The sequence below is a fragment of the Haemorhous mexicanus genome, chromosome 2 (assembly GCF_027477595.1).
Source record: "Haemorhous mexicanus isolate bHaeMex1 chromosome 2, bHaeMex1.pri, whole genome shotgun sequence".
Lineage (NCBI taxonomy): Eukaryota > Metazoa > Chordata > Aves > Passeriformes > Fringillidae > Haemorhous > Haemorhous mexicanus.
The window spans coordinates 6302956-6326873 of record NC_082342.1 but is presented as its reverse complement, the minus strand read 5'-3'; the positions used below and the strand labels follow the sequence as shown (position 1 = coordinate 6326873).

Sequence of the window (23918 nt, the reverse complement as noted above, 5' to 3'; positions counted from 1 at the left end):
CCCTCTCTCAGTTAAATTCTTCATGTATTCCTGTCTGATACTAATTTGCTCCTCTGGTTCAATGTATAGTCAAGAGAGTAATTTATTCATCTTCAACAGCACCACTGAAATCACAGAAGTACTTGATGCCCTGATTTATTAAGGCACTTGAGGTCAGTGCCTTAAGCATGTGCTAAAAATGAAGCAAATGCCAGCCTGGCCTCCAAAGGATTAGTCACCTGCATAATGGTTTGCAGGGTCCTTAAAAATATGAACTTGTGAAACAGATTTGCTACTGGTGTAAGGTTAGAGCAGCTGATCTGGAAAGCTGAATGATGCTGAAAATATTTTCAGTGGAATTACAGAGAGTCTGCACTAAGCCTTTCCTTCTTCTTGTCTTGTGCTGTTACTCTGTGGTTTGCAAAAATAAAAAATCAAAAGTCAGAAATTTTTTCAATCATTTTAATTGTTCAGATGCCATTTAGGGTTCCTCAGGACTATTGGCATCTCAATAGGAAGCTATATTGTTGCAGCAAATCTTTTAAATTTTTTTCTGGTTGATTTTGTGGGGTCATATTGTCATGCTTTTTCACATTTGCTTAATAACAGGACATCAGTGGTGTCACTGCTAAGGATAACAGTGACTGCAAATTTAGTGAGACAAAACTTAGGTATCCTAGATTTGCAGGATAAAGTGGTTTGTATTAGGAAACTATAGACAAATAAACCATGAGGAAAATTAGAGATGTTTCTATTAAATCTGATTTTTTTTTCCACTCTGACAATGAACTTTGTTTTTCCTCTTCCTATGGAAAAAATGTGTTACAGGCCTTTCTTTATCTTTTTTTTTTTGTTCCTTATAAAGGTGGCCATCTAAGTCATATGTTGACTATGAAAATATATTCTTGCAATCCGGGTGGCAAATATTTTAAAAGTTAAAGATCTACTTCAAATGCTTTATTTTGCATGAATTCACAGTAGATCTACTGGGTATCTTTTTGCAATTAAAACTTTAAAACTAATCCAATCACATTGGACAGATTGCTGATTCTTCTGTAGTGCTTTTTGCAGATATTTGAAATATTTTCTTTGCAAATTCTGTTAAAGATTGTTATGGTTTAGGGGCAGCTTTATTGCATTTCAGAAATAATATCCTGTAAAATGTCTGTAACAACGCATTTTATCTGAAAGCCCATTGTAGTTTTTTTTATTATGACTTTCAAGCTTCTGCAACAACAAAAGGGTTTTTATTCAAATGTACACTATTGCATTCATTCTTCTAATAGCAGCATTCCATCATATCAGCCTAAAAATAGGTAAACAATTGCATGGAGTACTTGTTATTCATCCTAGATTTTTTTTTCTTTTTTTTTTTTGTTAGATAGCAGACTTTTGGATAGTCATATGGACTATTTGCACTGAATACAGAAATAAAAATTGTTTTCTCTTAGTATACACATGCTTTCTATCTGTGTCTCCTAGGGATATAAAAAGTTACTGGTTTAGTTGCATGGGTCATTTTTATTGCCTTCCTCAAGACAATGGAAATTGCACAAGGCTCCATATGAAACTGTCTCCAAGTGTAAATTAAATCTGTGGTTTAGTCTGTTGTAAATAGAGAAGAATGTACTCTTAGATAATAAATCTTTTTTGTGTATATCAACAAGTTGTCTATTTTTTTCTTCCTAGATACACCTTTAGTTAAAATCATTTCTTCCAATTCATGGCCTGAAGAAGGACAATCTATAATTTTGACTTGTGAATCCAAAGGAAAACCAGTGTAAGTGATTTAACAAGTAATATGTTTTTTTGTTATTTTACTTATTCTGCTGTGACTACAATCCTCAGCTGCAGAAATCAACTGTCTTTGTCTCCTCCTGGGGTGTAAAGTACTCTCTGGTATAGAAAACCCCTTGAAGCCTGTCTTCATTAAGTGTCTATAGAAGATTGCTCTTTTACTTTGTCATCTATTTTAGTTTTCAGGAAGAATTCCAGCTGTGAGATTGTTTTTTTCCCTGTCAGGTATATCAACCTGAAAGGTGTGCAGGTTTAATCTTTTTCTGTTTACATCATTAAATTGATGATAGAGGAGAAAACATCTCATGAAAATCTTTCTACATCAACCAGCCTCAGAAAAAATATATTGAACTTTGGCTGCCATTTACAGGGGAATTTGAAGTTTAATTATATGTGCAAGTTGGCCGCCTATTTCTACCAGGATTTGGAAAGGTGTAGCCTACTTTAAGAATGTAAATTGTTTTCCTTGGGAATTAGCATCTTTTCTATTAATATCTTTAGAGATAAATTTGCAGAGGTTAACCCTTGCACAGAATCTACTACTTAAATAGACTTGACTCTTGAAAACAGTTAACTACTCAGAGGGGCTGTTATATATTTACTCATATATATCAATAATCCAATTGCTTAATATTAAGTCATTATGAATCAAGTTTCTTAAATATTGACCTTCTGCTCAAAAGATCAATATATAATGTTGTGATGATACACAGATTTAGAATGGTCTTGAAAATGGTAATGAAATAATATTTTGAACCTAGAAAAGGTGTAAATTGCATGACAAAAATCATGTCACTTATGGCTGAATTTCTCCCTGGTGTAGCTTTAGTGACTTCATGGCATTGCTTTATGTAGGAGCCTGAAGTAAGATTTAGGTCAAGTAAGGCATTTAAGTCCAAAATTTATATTTTTAAAAGCTCTTCTGAGTTATGTCTGGCATAATTTAAACTCCATAGATACTGTTTTTTAAAATTTATTATATGCGTGCATCATTTTAAAGCAACTCTTCTGTCCATATCTTGACTGGGTTAGCACCTAGATCATGCTTCTTCCCTGCTTGAGACCATAACACTGGAAGTCCATCTAATTAGTCTGACCTGATGCTCCATGTAGTTGGTCCTTTCTGTACCTGTGTACTTCTGATGTGTGTGTGTTTCTGAGAAAACTACTTCTGTCAGTAACACAAAAATCCATTGTGACCCCTCTCTTGCTTTTATAATGTACCTGAAGGAGAAGGAGTTATCCTTTTATCTCCTATCCATTGAACATTCCCCTGAGTATGAAGAGGTAGATCTGTTTCCCCCTTATTTTCAAAATCTGCTGAAGATGTGCAAGTGCTTAATTTTAGGAAAGAGGCCAGCACTGATTGCATTGTGTGCACCATTGGCTGGATAATATTTAGCATTTTCCTTATCTCAGTATTTTCCTCTTGACTTAATAGATGAAGTGCTCTTTTTGGCTAATAGACTTGAGGCATTCTAGCCCTACTCAGTTCCTCACTCACAGCAGGATCAGGGAGACAATCAGAGGAGTAAAAGTGAGATACCTTGGCATACACAATATTTTCTATTTGGTACACACAATATTCTGGACATACTTTAAACATTAGGAGGCACTGGTTATAACTTAGTAATTAAAAGAGAGCTTGAATTAAGGTGTTTACTGATTTTTTTATTTATTTTAATTGAAGCTGTGTTCTGTCCTTAAAGGATTCAAATGCAAAACTTACATGTGGTTTTGAAAGGGGGGGGGGGGGGGGAAATCTTCACATTACAGAATTATCAAGACTGAGGATCTGTATGTGGTAGCCTTTGGGCTAGAAATATTTTGCCAATAAATGCACCTCTAATTGTCCAGGCCACAGACACTGCCAGCTTCAGCTGCTCTGTATTGCTTCATTAGGTCAGTCTTTCATGGCACAGGGCCAGTAATGAATAGGCACCCTCCTGGGAGCAGTTTGCAGTGGCTTAGCTTGAGAAACAGGAATGTCATGCTCCCAGCCTGCATTGTGAGTATCTCTGGCTGGGAGAGAGTAAGAGGAATTGGAGATGTCCACCGAGCTCAGATGTGTCAGTGTCACAAGGTAAGTGATGAATTGTGGGCTTCATGGAGAGCTCAGGGCCAGCCCTGGTCCTTCACAGCCGTTTGCACACCATGGGTTAGTTCCTGTATACTTTATGCCACAGTCTCTCCTGTTTTCTGCAGGCAGCAGTAAGTGAACACTTACTTAGAGGTGCGTTTCTCTTGCACCCCAGAGCAATTTTCACAAGCTTCCAAGTGGCATTTCAGATGAAGACTGAGAAAGGGTCAAGCCAGGTGGTGGCTGTGGTGACATTGATGATACTGGTAGCTGCTGCTACCAGGAATTCTTTTCCAAAGGGGAGAAGCGGGATGAGGCTAAAGCTGGAATGTACTCACAGCGTCACACAGCTTAGAGCATCATACCCCATCTTACAGCTCATCACCCTGAAATGTGAATCACCTTCCTCGAAGGGATTCTGTCCCTCAAACCACGTGCAACATTGGTATCCTGATGCTGTGTTTCCAATCTACAACACAGTCCTGAGGGAAAGCCCTCCCTAACTTATAGCAGGAAATGGGAGAGAAGACTTGCTGAAACCAACACCTCTGGGAAATCAACTGCACTTTGTATCTATTGCTGAAACAGCATCCTCCAGGGATACAGCAGATGGACAGAAAACAACTACAAAGAACTGTACTAAGGCTTAAATCTAGGGCCCTCCTGAGGTTTCACAATTTAGGGTATTAGATTTCTCTTGGCCCATCATTAACCATGACTTTGGACAAGAGAAAAAAATGTCCTCAGACCCTTGGATGTGAGCAGCATCAGTTGTCACAACATGTGAGGTGGGCTGGGATTATCCCAGCCTCCGGGGTTCCCACTTGCTGTGGATGGGTTCATGGTCTTGGTGAAGAGATGCCAATGGTGGAACAGGGATGCTGAGGATGGGCTAAGGGGGAGAAGCTGAGGGCATGGGAGAGGGGATGGAAAGGAAGATGGAAATGTGATTCAGTGAGGCAACATAAGAGAGTGTAAGACAGACTCCACTAATTCTGCAACTGTGCTGTTTTACCTCTCTGCTCATCAGTGGGAGGATGAGGACAGCACTGGCTCCAGTCAGGCCCTGTGCTCCTGTTACTTTGAGGAAGGAGCTGAAAATTACCTTCTTTTGGGTAACCACTGTGTTGCTGCTGTGGAAGTGGGATGGTGCCAATAAAGGAGCAGACCAGGCTTCCTGCCTGTACTGTGATGGTTTTGCAGAGGCAGGCCATGTCGATTTGGTGATGTTCCAACCCAGTTGTGTAGCACTTCAGGCACCAGCTCTAAGAAACAGCAGCAGAAGGCTGGTGTTTGGAATATTGTATGGCTAAATCTATGACATTTTCAATTAAATTTTTCTGTTGAAGGATAAAAGGAAATATAATCATCAGTTTACCACAGATAAACATGATAAACTCTAGGAGTATGCCCTATTATGTGTAAAATTGTAAGGGATCTTGAGATACAGCATTTGTGAGGATTTTGTCCAACTGATAACTCTTGGCATAAAAAATTTTAGAGTTTTCTTTTGGAAAACTTTGAATGTGTGTATTTATGTTAGCTTAGTCTTTCCTTTTGCAAGAGTCTGTTGCTGGTTTCTTCACGCTGTTGACAATTTTGATAATATTGATGTCCAGGGTTTTTGTCTTTCGGGCTTTTTTTGTTTTCTCCAAATTACAGGTAAAAATATTCATTTAGCCATTTCTCTGCATAACTGAGGCCAAGACACTCTGTACTTGATATGACTACTCAACAGCATTCCTTTTTTCAGGTACTGATGTGTAGTTTCAAACCAAATTGAATCTCTTCCCTTTTCAATTCTTACCACTGCTTTCTTTTCAGTGTTTTTTTGGCTGGATCCCTGGACAGCTGTCAGTCTGTAATATTTTAATCAATGAGCTTGCCCAATATATATGTAAGGTGTTGTAGCATCTTAATTTATTTCTTCTTTTAGCATAATATAGTTTTACCGAGACTTTGTTTATTTTCTGAAAAAGGAAATGTAATTAAACTTCAGAAATCCTAGACATCCTTTTTATGTAATGTCTAGACTTTTCTGAAATCATATTGCCTGACAGTATTTTGAGTATTTTAAAATAAACATGAGGTAGCTGTAAAAAAATATAGACAGTAAAGAACAAAATTATCATTTACAGCCATCCATGCTTACAAATTTTTTAAAAGCCAATGTTTTCTTATTGCAAGCTGTAACTTCTGTACACTGTTGTGTCATAACAATATAGTCTAGTGACTCAAAACTGTCCCAAAAATAAATTCAAAAACTGACCCATAAGGAAAGAAAGGTTCAGTATTTAATATTCTTAGTCAGTATTCTCATCAAAGCATGCATGAAATATGTGAGTTTTTTAAGTCAGTGCTATTTCAGGAGAAAGGACGTCAAAATATAATGGAATAATTAGGGCACAGGAAACAAAGAAAAAGTTAGCTGTCTCCTGTGTGCTTTAGGGAAATGTCTTTCCACTCCATGCAGCTCAGGAGAATCATAGTACACTTGGTTGACTAATGTAAAGTGAATATTTGGCCTTGTTTGAGATAAATAGGGAAAATTTTTATTTCAGAAAATTCACATAGGTATCCTTCATTAGAATAACCTTCATTAGGTATCCTTCATTAGAATAACATTATTCGTGAGCTCATGAAAGTTATAGAGAAAAGCACAACCAAAAACAAAAACAAATATGTACAGAGTAGTATAAAGTATGGAAAAATAAACCTTTTAATGTAAGAAAAGGTGTTCACTTTCAATAATGGGTGCACACCGAAGAGCCAGGCTTGGGCTATAATTTTATATTGTAAATGATGTGTGTGGTATCTCCACACAGTGTCCTGTCTTTTCTAGCATCTATTTAAAGAAGACTCCCTTGAGTGAGACAAACATTTTGCAACGGTTGGTGGAAACAAATACTACTGATAACAGGAAACACACACCACCCAGGGAACCCAGAGAGAGAGTGCCTGATTCATTTGAGAAGCACCTGGCAGGGCCATAGGTGAGACTGAGGAAAGCCAGTGAAGGGAATCAACTCCTACCAGTCACCTGACAGCAGCAGAGCCTGGACTCAAGCTGGCCCTAGTTAAATCTGCTGTTAGCCACAGCTTCCAGGTTCTTCTCAGCTTAGATGTAGGATGTTATATCCTTACTGAAGTTCTCTGTCTCCCATGAGGCACCTGTTGGCTCATTCCTCCAGGCCACAGAAGCTCCTCTGAACAGTGGCCTCCCCTCAGATGTATCAGTGCAGCCAGCACATTCCACCAGGCCTTTGGTATTAAAGAGTTAAACAGGACCACGATAGACTCCTGAAGAAATATGCTTTTAACCATCCCCTGGGTAGAGTGTTCTTTCAGCTCCATCAATGGTTCAGCCAGTTTTTCACCCATGAAGTGGTACAAACATCCAGATGACAGTGACATCCCTCCTGGTTACAATGAATGTCATTGGAGACAATCACCAAAAACTTGCAGAGTCAGAGTAGACAACATGCTCTGTCTTCTTCACCTAAAGATCCTGTCCTTTCTTCAGAGTTTTCATATGTTTGGTTCTTGAAAAAATTATAGAAAAAATTATCTCATGAATCAATTTGTCTCAGGCTTAAGGATGAAAGGTATTGTAAAGAAAAGAGGATAAAATCTCTTCCTTCCTCTGAATACTTGCCTTAGTTCAAACTAATTCAAAGTGGAAAGACATCTGAACCTGAGGAAGGCATTTTGAGAAATACTAGGAGGGACACATTTGAATTTCCTGACTTTCTTTGTGTTATTTCAGAAAACTCACATATCCTTCATTAGAATAACATTAATTGTGAGCTCATTGATGTTATAGAGAAAAGCACAACCAAAACCAAACATGATAATGATTTTCTTCCTGAAAACTGTGGCAGAATATAACCTTTGAAGAGGATTCTGGACTGCTTCGGTGAAACAATAATTATGAATGGTAGTTTTGAATGACCTGTATGTCTTATTTGATGTAGACCCAGAAGAGAGAATTAGAGTTCCTTCATACTGTTCATATGTTTTTTTGTTTGGGGTTTTTTTTTTTTTTTTTGATTTCTCATAGTATCTAAGAACTTAACAAATATTTAAATGTTTATTTTTTTACCACACCTTTGCATTATTAGATTATTCACTTGCCTCAAATTTACAGCTGGGAACTGAAGCAGCAAAAAGTCCTAAGTTCAAAATTGACAAATAGGTGGTGTATATTTCATGTCTAGCATTGATCATAGTCCCTATTTTCCCAAGAGTGTTTTGGAGTGACACAGCAGTGAGTTCTTAGCACGCCTACAAACCTGTGCTCGAGAGTGAAATCAGAATCTGGGGCAGAAAATTGTGGAAGCCCACTTGACATTCAGCCATTAACGTTTTGGTGTGAGCAGTTTGCCAATATTGCTTTGAAACTGCCTCCTAATGGCAGGTTTAGCCTCTGAGTCATTAGTCTAATGGCCAGCCTTTTGTCCATGGACAGTTTTTTCTGTCCTCTTTTTATATGATGCACTTCCTGGCCTCTCTGGCAGGTGAGATGGAGGTTCTGTAAGAAATTATCTCATTTTCTACATTTTATTCACTGCTATCTGTGTTTGTGCCATGAGTACCTAGCAGCCTAGAAAGGAATGCTGGTATCAGTTCTGCCTATATGAATTATCATAATGAATCTGGAAAAGCATCCATGTTTCTGTGTTTATAAATCACTGTGCAGAATGAATCCACAGCCCAAACTGGAAGTTCAGGCAGTATCAATAAATATTAATGATTTGTAAAACTGGATGGATTTGTCCATACTCACAATGAAATATTACTCTTGCAAAACATGAATGTAGCATCAAAGTATTTCTCCCTTAAGCTTCACACACATTTGTACATAAGAAATCCTGAATTTAAGAGTCTCTGGTTTCTCTGGAAAGGACCATCTACAAGTGAAATCAAGTAAGTGAAAAAAAAAAAAAAAAAAAAGGGAGTACTGGAGTTTCACTGCTTTAGCTCTTTGTCTTAGCAGAAAGGTGGATGGTTTTGAACAAAACTGCTATGCGTTCAACTAACCAGGAGCCTCCCTGATGTTCTCTGCCTTGATCTCAGAACTAGTATTAACTGAAATATCTTTATCTGATTTATGCCTTCTGATGCTCTGAGTTTACAGGGAAATTTCCAGGGACACATTTCACACACACCTTTGGGCAAGGTTCTGTAAATATATGCTTGAATAAATGCCTACATATACAGGACAGGGTATTGTATCTGTGGATATAGAGTTGGAGAAGGGTAAGAAACCCTCATCACAGTTCTCATCCCTGTGTTCCTTGTCACTTGGAACAGCTCTCAGGATAGCTCAGGCTCTCCTAGTCCTGTCTTTTGTCTTGCTCTCTGTCCATTCCAAGTTGTCTTTCTTTGAATTTGGCTTGTTCAGCAGTTAGATAGAGCCTATCTTCAGCAAATACTACTGGTATCTCTGTCCTGCCTGTCTCTTTGCCCTTGTTATATTTTCTTGAAATGTTCTTACTTGGTCTTTTTCTTTTTTTTTTTTTTTTTTTTTTTAACATTGCTTTTTCAGCTCTGTATCTTTATCCCATTTAGGCTGTCTGTATTTTTTTTTTTTTCTTTTTGGAGAAGTGCGAGCTTCTATTTCTCCTAAAGGAACTTACTTTGTTTGAGTAGGTGATTGTTAACTCAAACCCAGCCTCCTGTTAATTTGATCTGATGTGATATATCCCATGTCAGCTGAGGTTAATCACTCTGTTTCCTGTGGTTATTGTCAGGCACAAAGAAATGTTGACCAATTTTTGAAATATTGTCATTTTGAAGGAGTTCCTGCTAATGATGTCTCCTGCCTTGATTGGTGCACATCTATTATATGTTATATGTAATGAGTGCTCATTTTCAGTAAAATATTCTAAAATCTTATGAAGAATATCATATGAATTGCAGGAAAAAATCTGCCTGGTGAAAACTTTCCACATAAGGAGTTTGTCTTTGTGGGTAAAGGCAATTATTTTAAAGGATTGTGTGAATATTCTGCTTGAGACTTTCTACACCAATATTTCATTGACATTACACCTCCACTTTAGAATTATGCCATGATATAGTAGATAACATATTATGAAGCAGGTAACATTTTTGCTGAGATACAGTATGTATATTCAATAGATTAAATTTCATTTTGTACTAAACATCCTGTCTTTCTGGGAGCTTGTTTCTTCTTTTAACAGCTAGGACATTCTATACTTTTTTGTAAATTTTTTCCCCAGTATTTTGCAGAAAGCAGAGAAATTGGTGTTATAAAAAGTGTGACACAAAAAGAAGCAGGTGGGAGCATTAGTGGCTGTCTGAAAATTACACTTTACAATAAACCCTCCTGCAGTGCTTAAGAACTTTCCCTTTAGTGTTCTGTAAAATGATCACATTGCCTAATAGGCTCAATTCAATAATTGCTTTTCCTCTTTTTTAAGCATCCCTTTTTTGCAGTGTTTACCCATAAAAGTGCAGAAAGTACAGTATAAAAAACAACTGCACGCAGCATTTTTAGTGCTCGTTAAATCCATTTTGCATGTGTATGGCTTTTGAAATAATTCTTTTCCTTGCTCTCAGGTGGAAACATGCTAAAATAGAGAAGGCCTGTGGGATAGAATAATAGATAAAATTGAAATACAGAGCAGGTAATTCTAAGTAAGTACTAGACTGCAAGTTGAATAATGAGAAAGAAGTTTTGGGGAAGGACCTGACATTTGGCCTTTTCGATACTTAGATGCTGTAGACAAGTGTTTAGCTACAGTTACCCATAAAATTATAGAGTTTTCAAATCAACCACTAGCAGTAGAACGCAAAAAGGCACATTAGTATAACTTATTCAGTGTCAGTCATGCTGGTTATACTGATTATGTTTCACAATTCAGGAATATGTGTAGCAGATGTTATGTGGAACCACTCAATGTCACAGGGAGCACCTGCTCATTGAAAATCTACATTTTTACTCCACATTTACAACAGCAGAAGACCTTGAGAACATGTATGTGGTATAAGCTAGCAAGGTAAAGCACCATCCTTCTAGAGGAGCTTAACACTGCGCTTTGATGAGCAGAACCTCAGAAAAAATGACAATGACAAGATAAAAGTGTTTGTGGTTCTGACAGGCATGACAGTAAACAGGTAAGAGAAGTAATAGATTGGGTTAATTTATTATTAGTGTAACAAATTATTCATTGTTTGACTGAGCTAGTCTGTGCATTGCAAGGAAGATCTTGGAGATTTCTCAGACCTGAGTTTGGTTGCTTAAAAATTTCCACATCCATACTCTTCTAAGCACCATGGTAAACTGTTTCCAAAACTTACATTATTTAAGAGCTGAGGAAAGACTGAGTCTGAGATTTGCAGTCTTGCGCAGGAAAATGCTGCTCCAGAGTATTTTCCTCCAGGGGCTGCAGGACAACCCCTGCTCCTGCACCTGGATCACCTCTTCCCATTGTGTCGGTTTATTCCTGCTTAGAAACACTGGTTTGGTCACTTGTAAGATGGAATTGTAAAGGTTTATCAAGGGTTAAGAAGTGCTGGTGGGAAGGACTGTGATACTCTGTGATATGAGGGATGCAAGTGGGAGACAGATCAGTATTTCTACTTATTACTGCTTTTTGATTATGATTTTTTTCTTGGGTTTGTTTGTTTGTGGGGGTTTAGTTTGTTTTTTTGTTTTGTTTTTACTTTCTATTGCTCTCAAATATCCCTAACCTACCTTTCTACGTCATACACACAATTTCTAGAATCTTCTAAAGAGTAGCACAGACTGAGGGAGCTCTCTGCACCATTTTCATTCAGCTCATTCTTTAAAAAGTATTTATTTGCTGTTTGCACCTAGAGGCAAAAAATAAAGTCTGGGCAATTATATGGTAATCAACATCAAAAGGGGAACTACATAATAATGAAGAATCTTGTTAAAAAGGAGTTATAAGGGGCAACTAAGAGAATTAAATCTTTCCAGGCAGCCTGAGGACTATGTTTGAAAAATAAAAAAAGAGTTTAGAACCACAGGGTCAATACATATCACCTAGAAGAATCCCTTGAGATGAAGTTGGTGAGGCTAAACAGAAGAAATCAAAGTAATAACAATGGCAAAAGCTATAATTTGAAAAGCTGAAATTGTTTTCCAAAGGAAAGAGAAAATTCTTAGATATTGGCAGATTAAATATAAAAATTCAGTAAGCCAAACCACCAAAAAAAGCAGGAATATTAAAGGAATAACTAGAAAAAAAACTTGAAAATAAAAGCTGGGGGGTTTTCTACTTAAATAATGGAAAGTTTCTCCATACATTTTTAACTGAGGATCAAGGTTTACAGAGAAGCCAGATGGATTTGCAACATCCATGTTTTCTGTGGCAGAGGAAACTGGGTTCATTAAAGACTGACTCCCTCTTTTCTCAGGTGCTCACCAGCAAGATTTAAATGGGCTGTGGAGGTGGTTCTGGAACAAACAGGCAAAATGAGCAGTAGGAAGTCAGCAGGACCAGAAGGTTTTATCCCAGCATTCAAAGGGAATTCAAGGATGAGATTGATGAATTATGAACTGTGACTGGAAACATAATGCTTAAAACCACCTGGCTAGGTCAGGGCAACAGAGCTTCAGGAGAGATCCCAGGATCTGTAGAGCTGACATCTTCTCAAATACTAAAATTTATAAAAAGGACTGGAATTAGCAGACATTTGAATTAAAAAACAAACAAACAAACAAACATAAAACCTTTCATGGGGTTTTAATTCCTTTTGCAGAGGGAAAAGTCTATTTCATATACATTTTTTAACCAATCCTTGAAGAACACATAAATTACAGCTTGTGGGGGCCTATTTGATATAGAAGGGAAACATTGCAGATGTTTCCAAAATTTTAAATGGTACAGAGGCAATTGTTAAGGACTGCTAGTTCATTCTCTCTACAAATGGCAATGTTTAAGAGTAAGTCAAACTAATAAGAACCAGCTTTGTTGCCAAGCAAGGACATAATTTTTCATAAAATGGCTGGTAAACTTTGGGAATTTGTCGTCTATGGATATGACAGATGGTGAAAATTTGCAGTAATTCAAGGGAAAACTGCCTAAATTCATGAAAAAGCAAGTCCTTAAGGTTTACAGAGTATTTTTAAACTGTGCTTGGTATCAGAAATGCCTGAGATCTGTGCTTGGCCTATTCCCTAGACATCTGCTTATCCCTAGTGTTGGAGATAAGGGACTGGGCTAGCTGAACTTTTTGTCTGACTCAGTGCAGCTGCTCCTTCTCTGCTAAGCACTGAACATAGGCTGTTGTGGCTTGCTGGGACTAGATGCTAATGGAGCTGGAGCCCATGGAGAGCTTGAGGAGTTCTCCCTTACAGTGCTAAAATTATTACCATGAAGGTACTAATGAATAATCTTCTGTGTGAGAGAAGTTTGTGTGAACTAAAGCACTCCCCTCTGTCTGGAGATAATAACACATTTGGGAAAAGAAAACAAACTTCTCTAAGTAAATAATCTTTGTCTCTTTTTCCCTTTATCGTATTACCATTTCAGAAGTTATTTTTAAATGCAAAAGAAATTGACACAAATCACGGTATAGAACTTAGCTCTGAAATACAAATACTCACGAGTTCACAGTGTATTATTGTTAGGATATTGTTATATTGTCTTGAAAGCATAAAACATTTTATTATTCATTATGGTTCAATACAATGTGCCTCAACATCAGCTTTTTTTGACAATGGTGAAAAAATAACTGAGGTACAAAAATTTTATGGTGTATTTTCATTCCTATGGTGCTCCTATAAACTGTTGTATATAGCAACAAATATTTACTTGCTGAGAGGACATAATTCAACAGAAGATCTTAGAAATGTCATTGCTGCGGCTAGTTATTAATGGTTTCTTATCTGGTGAAAAGAAGATATTTTGCTTCATCTTCCAGACTTCATGATGTTCTTACATTCATTGAAAGCCAAGAAGTGCATACCTTGGTTAATGAGGGTTGGTTCTGAACTCCTTGCTTGTCATCCAAGACACAGCACTGGTGCTTTTATCAGGTCTCAGGTGTTGTCACTGCACCTCAAGTGTAGGAAGGAATTTTAGTTTAATGAGGCTTTTCCTTGACTGTGTCTTACATCAACAGCAAATTATTTCAAGCAAGTAGTATTTGGACAAGCAAATAACTGTGAATGAGAATTTCAGCTGTTTACTTAATGGAAAAAGCAGAAATGAATCAGCCACTCTTCATTTTCCTCTTTGATTCTCGTGCCAGCAAGCATTTGACCTTAACTCAGAAAATGCAGCTGGCATTTCTTAAATGGGATTTCTCGGCTTATTGTAATAACAGAGACAAAGTTTCTTGTGAATGTTGGGACACAGTGAAGGCAAATTCAAAACAGTGCAAATTAGGCGTGTGAACATCCATCAGTGTGGCAGCCTGAAATATCTAAGCAGTTGAAAATCAGGATTTGTCAAAGGGGAAAAAAAAACACCTTGTAATAATATTTGCTCATTAATTCCATTATATACCCTTCATACCTCAATTGGCATTGAGGATATGACAACAGACATAATGAAAAAGGACCTGAAAATGTGGCGTGACAGCAGTTACTGCCTGCTTCTTGTTTTTTGAAGTCCCAACCATTATCTCTATGTGGCACTTCAGCATAACCTATGTAAACCAGGCTATCTTGAGGAAATGTACCTTAATCCTGTAACATGAAAATGTAAAGCATTTAAAATCAGTGGTGCTGAAGCTCTTTCTGCTATTTTTTTCTCTTTTATTTCTGATAAATCACGGTTTTCCTCAGTGCTTGCTCCCCTGGCTGGGGATGCAGCATGCTTGTAAACTGCTGTGAGGAGACACGGCATTAGAAACAGGTCTGAAGATGTGCCAGATGAGAAGATGTTATTTTCCTCTGTTCTATGACATGCATAGTAACTAAGGTGTGCACATCCTATCATTATGCTTTGCTGCAGCATTCCTATCCCCAGCAGTACCTCATTAACATTAAGAACATAGTTCCTGGTTAATCCCAGTAATTTTCAGCAGCCATAGTGATGCATCCACTTGAGCACCATATTATCTTAATACTGCTGACATTTGCATGTCTTTGAAATACATTTTTTTCCTGATATTGTCCATTTAATCCATGGCAGTTTCCATCATTCTTTTTTCTTATAGTCATGCTTTACTTGCAACTGATGAAAAAGAATAATCTACTAATTCCTTAATAGCTCTAAAAGGTTAAGAAGGAATCAACAAGGTGTAAACAGTAGCATAGGAAGCCCAAAGATTTATCTGTTTGAATACTGACTACATAATTAGAAACATATATAGCTAGAATTATAGTGAAACCAGGCTATTGAGATTTCAATATTTAATCAACAATTTTTCATGTGAATAAAATTGTTACATGCCATTTATCATCTCGGCTGTACTCTGACAGGAAAGAAAAAGCCTTTAGGAACAGTGGTAAAATATTAAAGGAAGGTTTGACAATTATTCTTTAATATTCACTTATCTGTATATAGTTTCTCCTCTCTTCCCTTCCCTGCTCTTATCTGAGAGTGTAGGTCTTAGCTTATGAGACTGAAAGGGATTTGTCTTTGTAATTTGCACATCAATATATGGCACCAATCCCAGGCAGAACAGGGGAAGGGCGTATATTATCGATGTGCTCCAGTGCTGATCCAAAGTACTTTCAGCTCCAGAATTTTAAAGAAGCTTTCAAGGCATTATTGTTTTTCTGTGAGTGGACCTCACTTCTTTCCCTATGTGAGATTGCCTGGCCATCAGTTTGGTACTTGGCTCTGCTGGATTTCTATTCTCCTGATGAGGGGGCAGCTTCACAGTTCTGCTGCTGCTGCTCTCTCCTACTGCAGCAATAAAGGAGATGCACCTTCTGGAGGTCTCTATCCCCTTACTTTCTTGCACAGTCTCCTGAAAACAAGTCTGTCACTTTTCTTTAATTACTGATATGTCATTAGGTGTGTCTTATCCATTGCCTGTGAGAGCTGCTGAAGGACTGCATGGCAGATAAAACATTGTGCATCCCCCTGAACAGGTGCAGCATTGTGCAGTATGCCCCTATCAGCCTTCAGTACAAGAATTCTGATACAAAACCAGCATCCTTGCTGCTTTATAGGAATTGGAAAACACCTTATCTCATCTGTGGCCGAGTGCAGGCCAACCTGCAGATGTTTCCTGTGAAGTGTTGCCTACTGCTTTGTCCTTAAGCTATTGCAAGTTAGTTCACAGTGGCCATCACTTCTGAAAGGCCTCTGCTCCCCAGAAAGTGAGGCAGGATTTATGACATAAGATTGTTTAATGTGGTTTGGATATTTTTGTTTGGTTGGTTTTTGCTTTTGGGTTTTTTTTTTGGAGGTATTTTTTTAAATTTTATTTTTTATTTTTTCTCTTTCCTGCTGCTGCACTGGCTTGCCCCTCTCCTACTGCATTTTTAGCCTCAGGAATCTTTTTGAAAGACATGTTATACTTCTGTGGAGGATTTTTCTTTTTTCCTGGTTAAAATTTAAAAGGAATATAAATTATTTATAAACTGGTGACATAAAATGAACAGTATAGCCATACATACTATTGTTTTTAAAAGACAAGGTTTTAAAGCAGACTTCTTATTAAAGCTGTTCACAAAATGTAGAGGTTATAGTGTTTCCTCTGAACTTAAAACATTTTGAGCCTCAGACTTTAAAATACATATTAGAAAAAGAATGGTTATTAGCTGGCTACTGAAAGTGTTCCAAAATACTTGTCATTTTGATTTGAACTACTGAAAATGCATCGAAATGTCCAGCGCTTTTTCAGATTTATTGTGGGGGAAAAAAAAACCAAAAAAACACTTCAGTGGCTATTCCCTGACCTGATGGTGTATTTAAAAGAGGATTACCCATCTTCTTTATGATATACATAAGTTTACCAGTATTCTTCAGTTCTGTTTGCTCCTAAGTGGTGGCCTGGCCTTAAAAGTTTTGAAATATGGCAACGTCTTCCTCCTCTATTTTTTGCTTTTAGATTCATAAATGATGAGATATATAAATTTATTAGTTCAGCAAATTTTCTCTTTCATGGACTCAATTGCTTGCCTGATGCAGAAATGTCTGGAGAAGTAATAAAGGAACAGAAATGCTCAATTTGTTTGGGAAGTTGGTCAGATCAGAGAAATTAAAAAAAAAAAAATGGGGGGGGGGGGGTGAAAAGAGGCACCAGAAGTTTGACAGCAGATGTAGTGTATGACAAATGTGGGATTTATGCAAAATACCAGAAGAACAGGTTATAGGATGGCAACTCCTTCCTATGGCATCTCCCTCACAAACTTTTGTTTGATTTGTTTTTTGTTACTGTTTTTTTTTTTCCTTTTTAGAAAATCTTTTTGTCCATTCCTAGCCTCCCTGCTGCTTACAATAGTAGAACACAAAGGATATTTCTGGTGCAATTCACTGCTAAGTTGTCTTCTGATTTCACATAAGTTCTCTTGTTGATCTGTCTCATGACTATGAGAAAGCCATTCCCCAAAATGTTATTCACAGCAGGGTTTTTATACTTCTCTGAGAAGATTGTAAATAATACTGGAATTAGGTAAGAAGCTACACATATATATGTGGATTAGGCACTTTTTAGAATATTGATCTGATATTGCCTTGGCTTCTTGAAAATGATTAACAAAGGAAATTGAGGTTTCTTTGGCGAGGGGGAGGGGAGGGGGTGCATGATATGAACAAAGGGAAAAACTAGAGTTAAGTAGCTTCAGAGAAGTTAAAGTTATAATGTCTTGATGATCAATTGGGAAAATCTCTCCAGACAGAGAGCAGCAGCATTGCACAGTTGTGTTAAAGGTGGAAAGCCTTTGGTCAAAGGGTGCCCTAGACTCTAAGGGTACTAAAGGATAAAAGGAAATGGCTTATCAGCCGGATGAGAGGAAACACACACAGAAAAAAGGAGAATTAATGCAGAAACAGAACAGTCAACTTCCCATAGGCAAAGGTTTTAGACCTAAAAGGAACCTTAATACCAGTTGAAAGGAAATATTTTAGTGTGGATAGGAGGAAATATGAATATGAAAACCTACTCTTTTACCCTCTAACATGATATACTTTGTATCTTTGGGTAGAAGAATAAATATCTTTGCTTTGAAAAGATTCGTGATGCACTTTAATCAGTTGCTGTCATAGTCTGCTGAGGGATAAGGACTTTCAGCTGCAAATTTAGTCTGTCATATCAGCATGGTTAGCACCTGTAATCCATCAAGGGTGAGAGGACTGCCTGATTTATCCAAAGCAAGATCCAGGCAGGGAGGTCTGTCACCTAAGTAAAGTTGTGATGAACAAAGCAAAGGCTTTATCTGTCTTGGAAAAAAGGTAAGGAATGAAGTGTTTGGGTTTTAGCTGGTTTGGTTTCTTTGTTTGCCTGCTTGCTTTCCTCTTCTGCTATCTTTTTTTTTTTTTTTTTCTATTTTTTAGTGTTCTCTTTTGTTCCCTGTAAATGATGAATATTAGCACCATTTGAGATTTGTTTACCTCTTTGTGTTTATTATTTAGGCACTCTTTTCACATAATACACTGCAGCTTTCTTCAATACTTCTTGCTGTTCCTGTTGTCTCTATAGATGTAAATTTCTGTTAAATTTTTTTGGTATAAAAAGTTGAAATCTTCATTTAGATGACACCTCATTTTTTAACACATTTGATTTTGATAATCAAATTCTTGGCCATTTAAAAAGCATTAGTATAGGACATTATAAATATTTTTAGGCTACATTATGACTGCTGAGAATGCTTAAAAGAGAAAAGTAGAGGCAAATATAATGATAGTCAATACAGATGTTCAAAGCTTCTTTCTGAAAAAAAATAAGGGAACTTTATGAAAGATACTTTGGATATTCTTTACTAATTCTACTAGTGACAGAAACCTTCTGTGAAGGTCACTCAGGTTTTGCAGAACTAGAAAATCACAGAGAGTTCATATCTCATAAAATAAAATACATCTATCCAAGCCTTTTATGAAAGGCTTGAGACTGTGGGTATTGATGTTGATAGATGTAATGCTCCCAAACCAGCTCATCCCAATATGACTCCTCAGATTGAGACTGAAAGAAAGTGTGTACATTATATAAACAAGAAGTTCCCTTAGGATTTAGACTTTCAAGTGGGTGATTAACTGACACAGCTAAAAAATCCAATTTCTTGATACAAAAGAACTATAAGTTTCAAACTAATGAAGCAATCATTCCCTTAGATGACTTCTAACATTGCACCAGGTTTTCAACAGGAAACACTCTGCTAAATCTTGTGCTACCTTTTCCACTACTCATTTGAGCATCTCCACTAGGTTATGTCTCTTACGTTTATGGACTTCAGTGAATACAAGTGTACCCCTGTTTGAAGAACTAAAAGGTATTCTTGGAGAGAGCCCTACTCAAAAATAGGAATTTTTTTTTATCTTGTTAGTGTTCCTCAAGTTCTTGCCTAGATACCCAGTTGGATGAGAATATCCCCAGTGAGATTGGACATGTAAAAAGGTGGCTTTGGGCTTTTTGTTGTTGTTTTGGTTGGTCAGGTTTTTGTTTGGTTTTTTTTCTTTTTGAGTATGATCTTATAGAAAAGAAAAGGTTATTTTTTGCTTTTATAATGGGTCATTAAGTTGTCCTAGTGTTTTTTATTAAGCACTCAGTGAAGAACACTTTGTACATGACCTTTCTGTGCACAAAAATTAAAAAAGGGCAACAAAAATGCATAGAGACAAAAAGTTTCAAGTGAAAATGGATTGCATTGCCTAGATTCATTTTGTTCAAAAAGAAAACATAATACAATAGATATATGTAAAATTCTTAAATGGAGGGTAAGTTAACTATTATAGTTATGTATAAAGATATCACTAGAGAAGAGAATTGTAAGAAAACACTGAAACATCACTGTCCTTGAGTTAAGGGTGGAGATTGGCAATTTTCTGTCTCTATCTCAAAATACTCCTGTGTCATTTCATAAACCTCAGCTAAAAAGAAAATATATTAATGTAGACAAATTTTTGTTGACTTTCATATTATGTAAACACTTCTTGTATAGGTAAGGCAGTGCCTAGGTGTTCTTTTCTAATCAAGAGTGTGGTTTTTATTTTATTTTTTTCCAATTTAAAAAACTAAAAATTCCATTTTTTAATTTATTTTTTGCCTCTATCTTTGTCTCTGACTTTTTTTGAAAGAAAAGGTTTCCTACTCTCAAGGCCAGAAAATAGTTTTGATGAATTTACCATTTCTTTGTTCAGTTACTTGTAAGAAAAGTACCACAATATAAAACAGGGATCATTATGGAACTTCACACCAATGTTTTATACCTTCATTTCAATCCCATTTCATTTTGACTGGAAAAGAATACCAAATTTTGTTGGTTCTGTGTCAGGTATTGAAGCCAACATGAAGAGAGTTAACAAACTCAGATTTCTGTACTAAAAACCAGTTCTTTTTTCCAAGGCTTTCACTGAATGCACAAACAAAAGGCTCTGTTTGTACGAACATCCCTGTTTGTTCCAGTTCAAATAAGAATTGATAATGTTGTGACAAGTCATTAGTTTTTTAAAAAAGCTTACATTCTGCAATGTTAGGGATGTATGCAATAGAGAAAAATGTGCATTATTAGGAGTGTACGTGTTTCCCAGGTGTTTTAGCATGTCAAACCTAAGTATCCCTTTCAAAATTTTGGTAAGAGAAGAAACTCTGTCTGGGTCTGCAGATGTGGGCAGATTTCAGTAGGATAAACTGTGGAGAATTCACACTTGTCTGTTCCTTGTGACAGGGAAGGAAAGCTGTTTCAGGGTTTCACCTTCGGGCAATGAAGGTACTAAGGCAATTATGAAAGAATACCCAATGTGTTCTAAAGTTAAGATTCCTTTCCCTTTTTTTTTGTGTAATTTTTTTCCCAACTGATAATCTCAGAAAGTATCAAATTCTAACAGAGAAAAAGGGGAGAGACAAGCCTGATAAGTTCTAGGCTGTCATAACTTACAACAAGGTTATAATAGGAAGGAATGCTACTTACTATGTCCTGCAATATTCATTGCCACTTCTAGGAGATCAGTGAAAGAAAGATAAAAGTAAATGCCATTTTGCATGGCAGGTAGGAAACTTCCAGAATTAGTTGCTACAGGAGGTATAGTTGATGGACATCATAAGCAGATTCCAAAAGATGTTAGAGACATTCATAGACACAGGTCTAAATAATAAGTGGATACCAAAGAGATCAAAAGATGTTGCCTGCAGCACCCCTGACAGGATGATTGCTGTTGCTGACAGAGTGCAGGAGGAATGGACAGTGGAGAATGGATGTACTCCCATTCTTCCCTTAAACAGCCATTCTGCTGCTGCTGACCACAGCAGCGTGATGGCCTGGGTGCATGGGCATGTCTCATGTTCTTAGCTCACTTCTGCCTAACCAGTGAATTGTGTAGACCAAGTGTCTCAAAGCTTCCCAGCAGTGCAGGCAGAATTTAATTCTGTGGCTGTGGCAGAATTGCTGCTTTAGGCAGTGGTGAGGTGGAGTGAGAGCTGTGCCTGACCACCAGGATGTGTTGCCTCTGGGCCTCCTGCCCAGGAATTGCTCTGCTGCTGCCACAAATACAGCATAGGATGGCTGAATGTTCACTCTGGATTAGCAGCTTCCCCAACACCCAGAGAATGCAGATCTGCCTCTCTCTAAGCCCTGGCTTTTCTGCCACACATCATTTTGCAACCAAAGCTAAGTGCTCTGTATAACACTAGAGTTGGTGTATTACAAAGTGACAGAGCTCCCTGAATAATTTATATCTACAGCTCCATTTCATACTTATTTGTTATCCTATAGGTTTTCCCCTAGGATATGCCATCTAGTTTCAATTTAAAACCTGAGTTCCATAAATTACAGCTGCACAGAAGTTGCTTTAACATGCCATTTATGCAGGTAATAGGGCACATTGTAGCCTAAGTGTTTCAGAGTCCCCACTCCTGGGATTGCAGAGCCACAGTAAGCTGGTAAATGGGAAACAGTGTGGAGTTGGCTGGAAAATTGAACAAATCCACCTTAAAATATCACAGCAAATCACCTCTTAATGCTGGGAACTCTGTAGGGCAATGTTTCTACACCAGCATGGACATCTGGATTCCCTGCTTGCATTAACCAGAAAGTGTGTGCATTGTGTACCACGTGTGCATGGATACCAGTTAATAAAAACGAGCTTAGGAAGAGGATTAAGACATATTTATGGTAAGGCATAAATAAGGCCCATCACACTATCAGCTCTTAATCCTTGCTTTCATTCTCTGAGCATATGATTTTCTGGAATAAAATCAAAATTTTGGAGTATAGCCAGTCTAAGTACTAAGTTTGACAATACTTTAACAGGGTGCCATCCAAAATATTACTAAAATTTGTGTAAATTTATTATATTTCAGAATAAATATTTTTCTTTAAAGACTACTTTGAATTTCATAGAAGTACATTTCAGAAAAAATTCTCTCTGTTTACATGTGTTGCCTAACTCAAAATCATGTCATTACACCCATTAGAACTATTTTTCTTTTTATGACGCCACACTTTGGCTAAACATTTCTCCTTAAATATTTAGGTTTAATTCTTTTTGTTAGCACTTCTTATATCTAATAGGCCTTAAGCACCTGCTTCAAATTAGTGAAATTAAGTGTTTCTGGAGTGCTACTAGTGACTAACCTGGCAACTGCTAATTTTATAATAGTGTATTATATTTTGGTTTATTACTGAGTCACACAACTGGCATGTTTGGGTGGAGATTGATATGTGGCTTATGCTGCATAAAGCTACAAGCAAGGTAAAATAGAATTCCCAGGCTGTGAATATGCTGCTGAAGTGACTGGTGTGAAAGGGCCTGAGGTATTCTGGCTGCTCCTTTTACACAGAAAAGATTCAGCAAACCAACCTTTCATTCTCAGTTACAGTCCTGTCTTCGTGGTGATTTCCCTCATGTAAATTTGAAAGTATACCTTGTTATGTTCAAGTAAATGCTGTGCCAGTAATAAATACATCCTGCTGGCTGCTAGGCAGATCTCATGGGCTGTGGAGCTTCTTGAGAGTCTCTAGGAAGGAGTTTGATCTGCCTTGTCAGAGGGGAGGTGTGTGTGAACCTTCAGGACTGCCAGTTTCCTTCTTTGTGGCGCCCTTACCTTGCCTAGGGGGTCAGCACTGCCAGGACATTGCCTTTGGCTATTGATGTGAGTGCATCAGGCAAAAGAGGAAAGGTTTCACAAGAGAAGAAAATCGAGGATTTCAAGTTAAATCTTACATTGCTTGTGATGTGAAAGAAGGAGTTATTTAAGGGAAGGATGAAGAAAAGGTGGGGAAAGGGATGGGCTGTGACACAATGCAGCAAGAGAAACAATCTTGGTTGTGTGTAACACGTGCTACTTTGGGACTGATACACCCGGTTCAGGAAAAATCCTCAGTGCCTTCAAGTTCACTCGTGAATGTGAATGGCCTAAGTAATTTAAGAATCCATTTTCAAACCACTTACACTCACATCATCCTATTTGCACTTACCTTGCCAAGCACCTGTGGGCCCTAAAACCTCACAAGAACTATTTTTTTTAATTTAGGAAAGATCTTAGCCTGTTGCAGTACCATTCTGCTTCCTTTTTTATTTATCTTCTTTCTTATTTCTCTGCTTGTTCTTTCACTTTCTTTAGCAGTTCACATCCAGTATGGTAAGGTTGTAACAGTAACAGTTCATTAGATCCAGTAATTCAAACATTCTTGGGGTGGTAGGTGACTATTCATAAGTTGCTGATGGTGTTATTTCTGATGTACGTGTTGCATATACGTGTTTCATGTGTCTAAATAAATGCCACACTTTGATCCAACAGGCCAGAACCAGTACTGTGGACAAAGGACGGTGGAGAACTACCAGATCCAGAGAGAATGGTTGTCAATGGCAGGGTTCTAAGCATCAGCTTCCTAAACAAAACAGACAATGGCACATATCGATGTGAAGCAAAAAATCCCATTGGCCGAAACAGCACAGAATATGTCCTGATAGTACATGGTGAGTGTGCTCTCCTTAGTGCATCCTCTGCATAT

At 37.4% G+C, this 23918-nt stretch overlaps 1 protein-coding gene across 3 annotated transcripts in view; it reads left to right on the top strand.

Annotated features, from left to right (window-relative positions):
- CADM2 (cell adhesion molecule 2) overlaps positions 1–23918 on the top strand; it is a 578035-nt gene that overhangs the window by 485727 nt on the left and 68390 nt on the right. For all 3 annotated transcript variants that reach the window (XM_059872652.1, XM_059872630.1, XM_059872640.1), the window contains 2 exons: positions 1669–1759; positions 23705–23883. In XM_059872652.1, coding sequence (XP_059728635.1) covers positions 1669–1759; positions 23705–23883 — 270 coding nt within the window. The remainder of the gene's footprint in view (positions 1–1668; positions 1760–23704; positions 23884–23918) is intronic.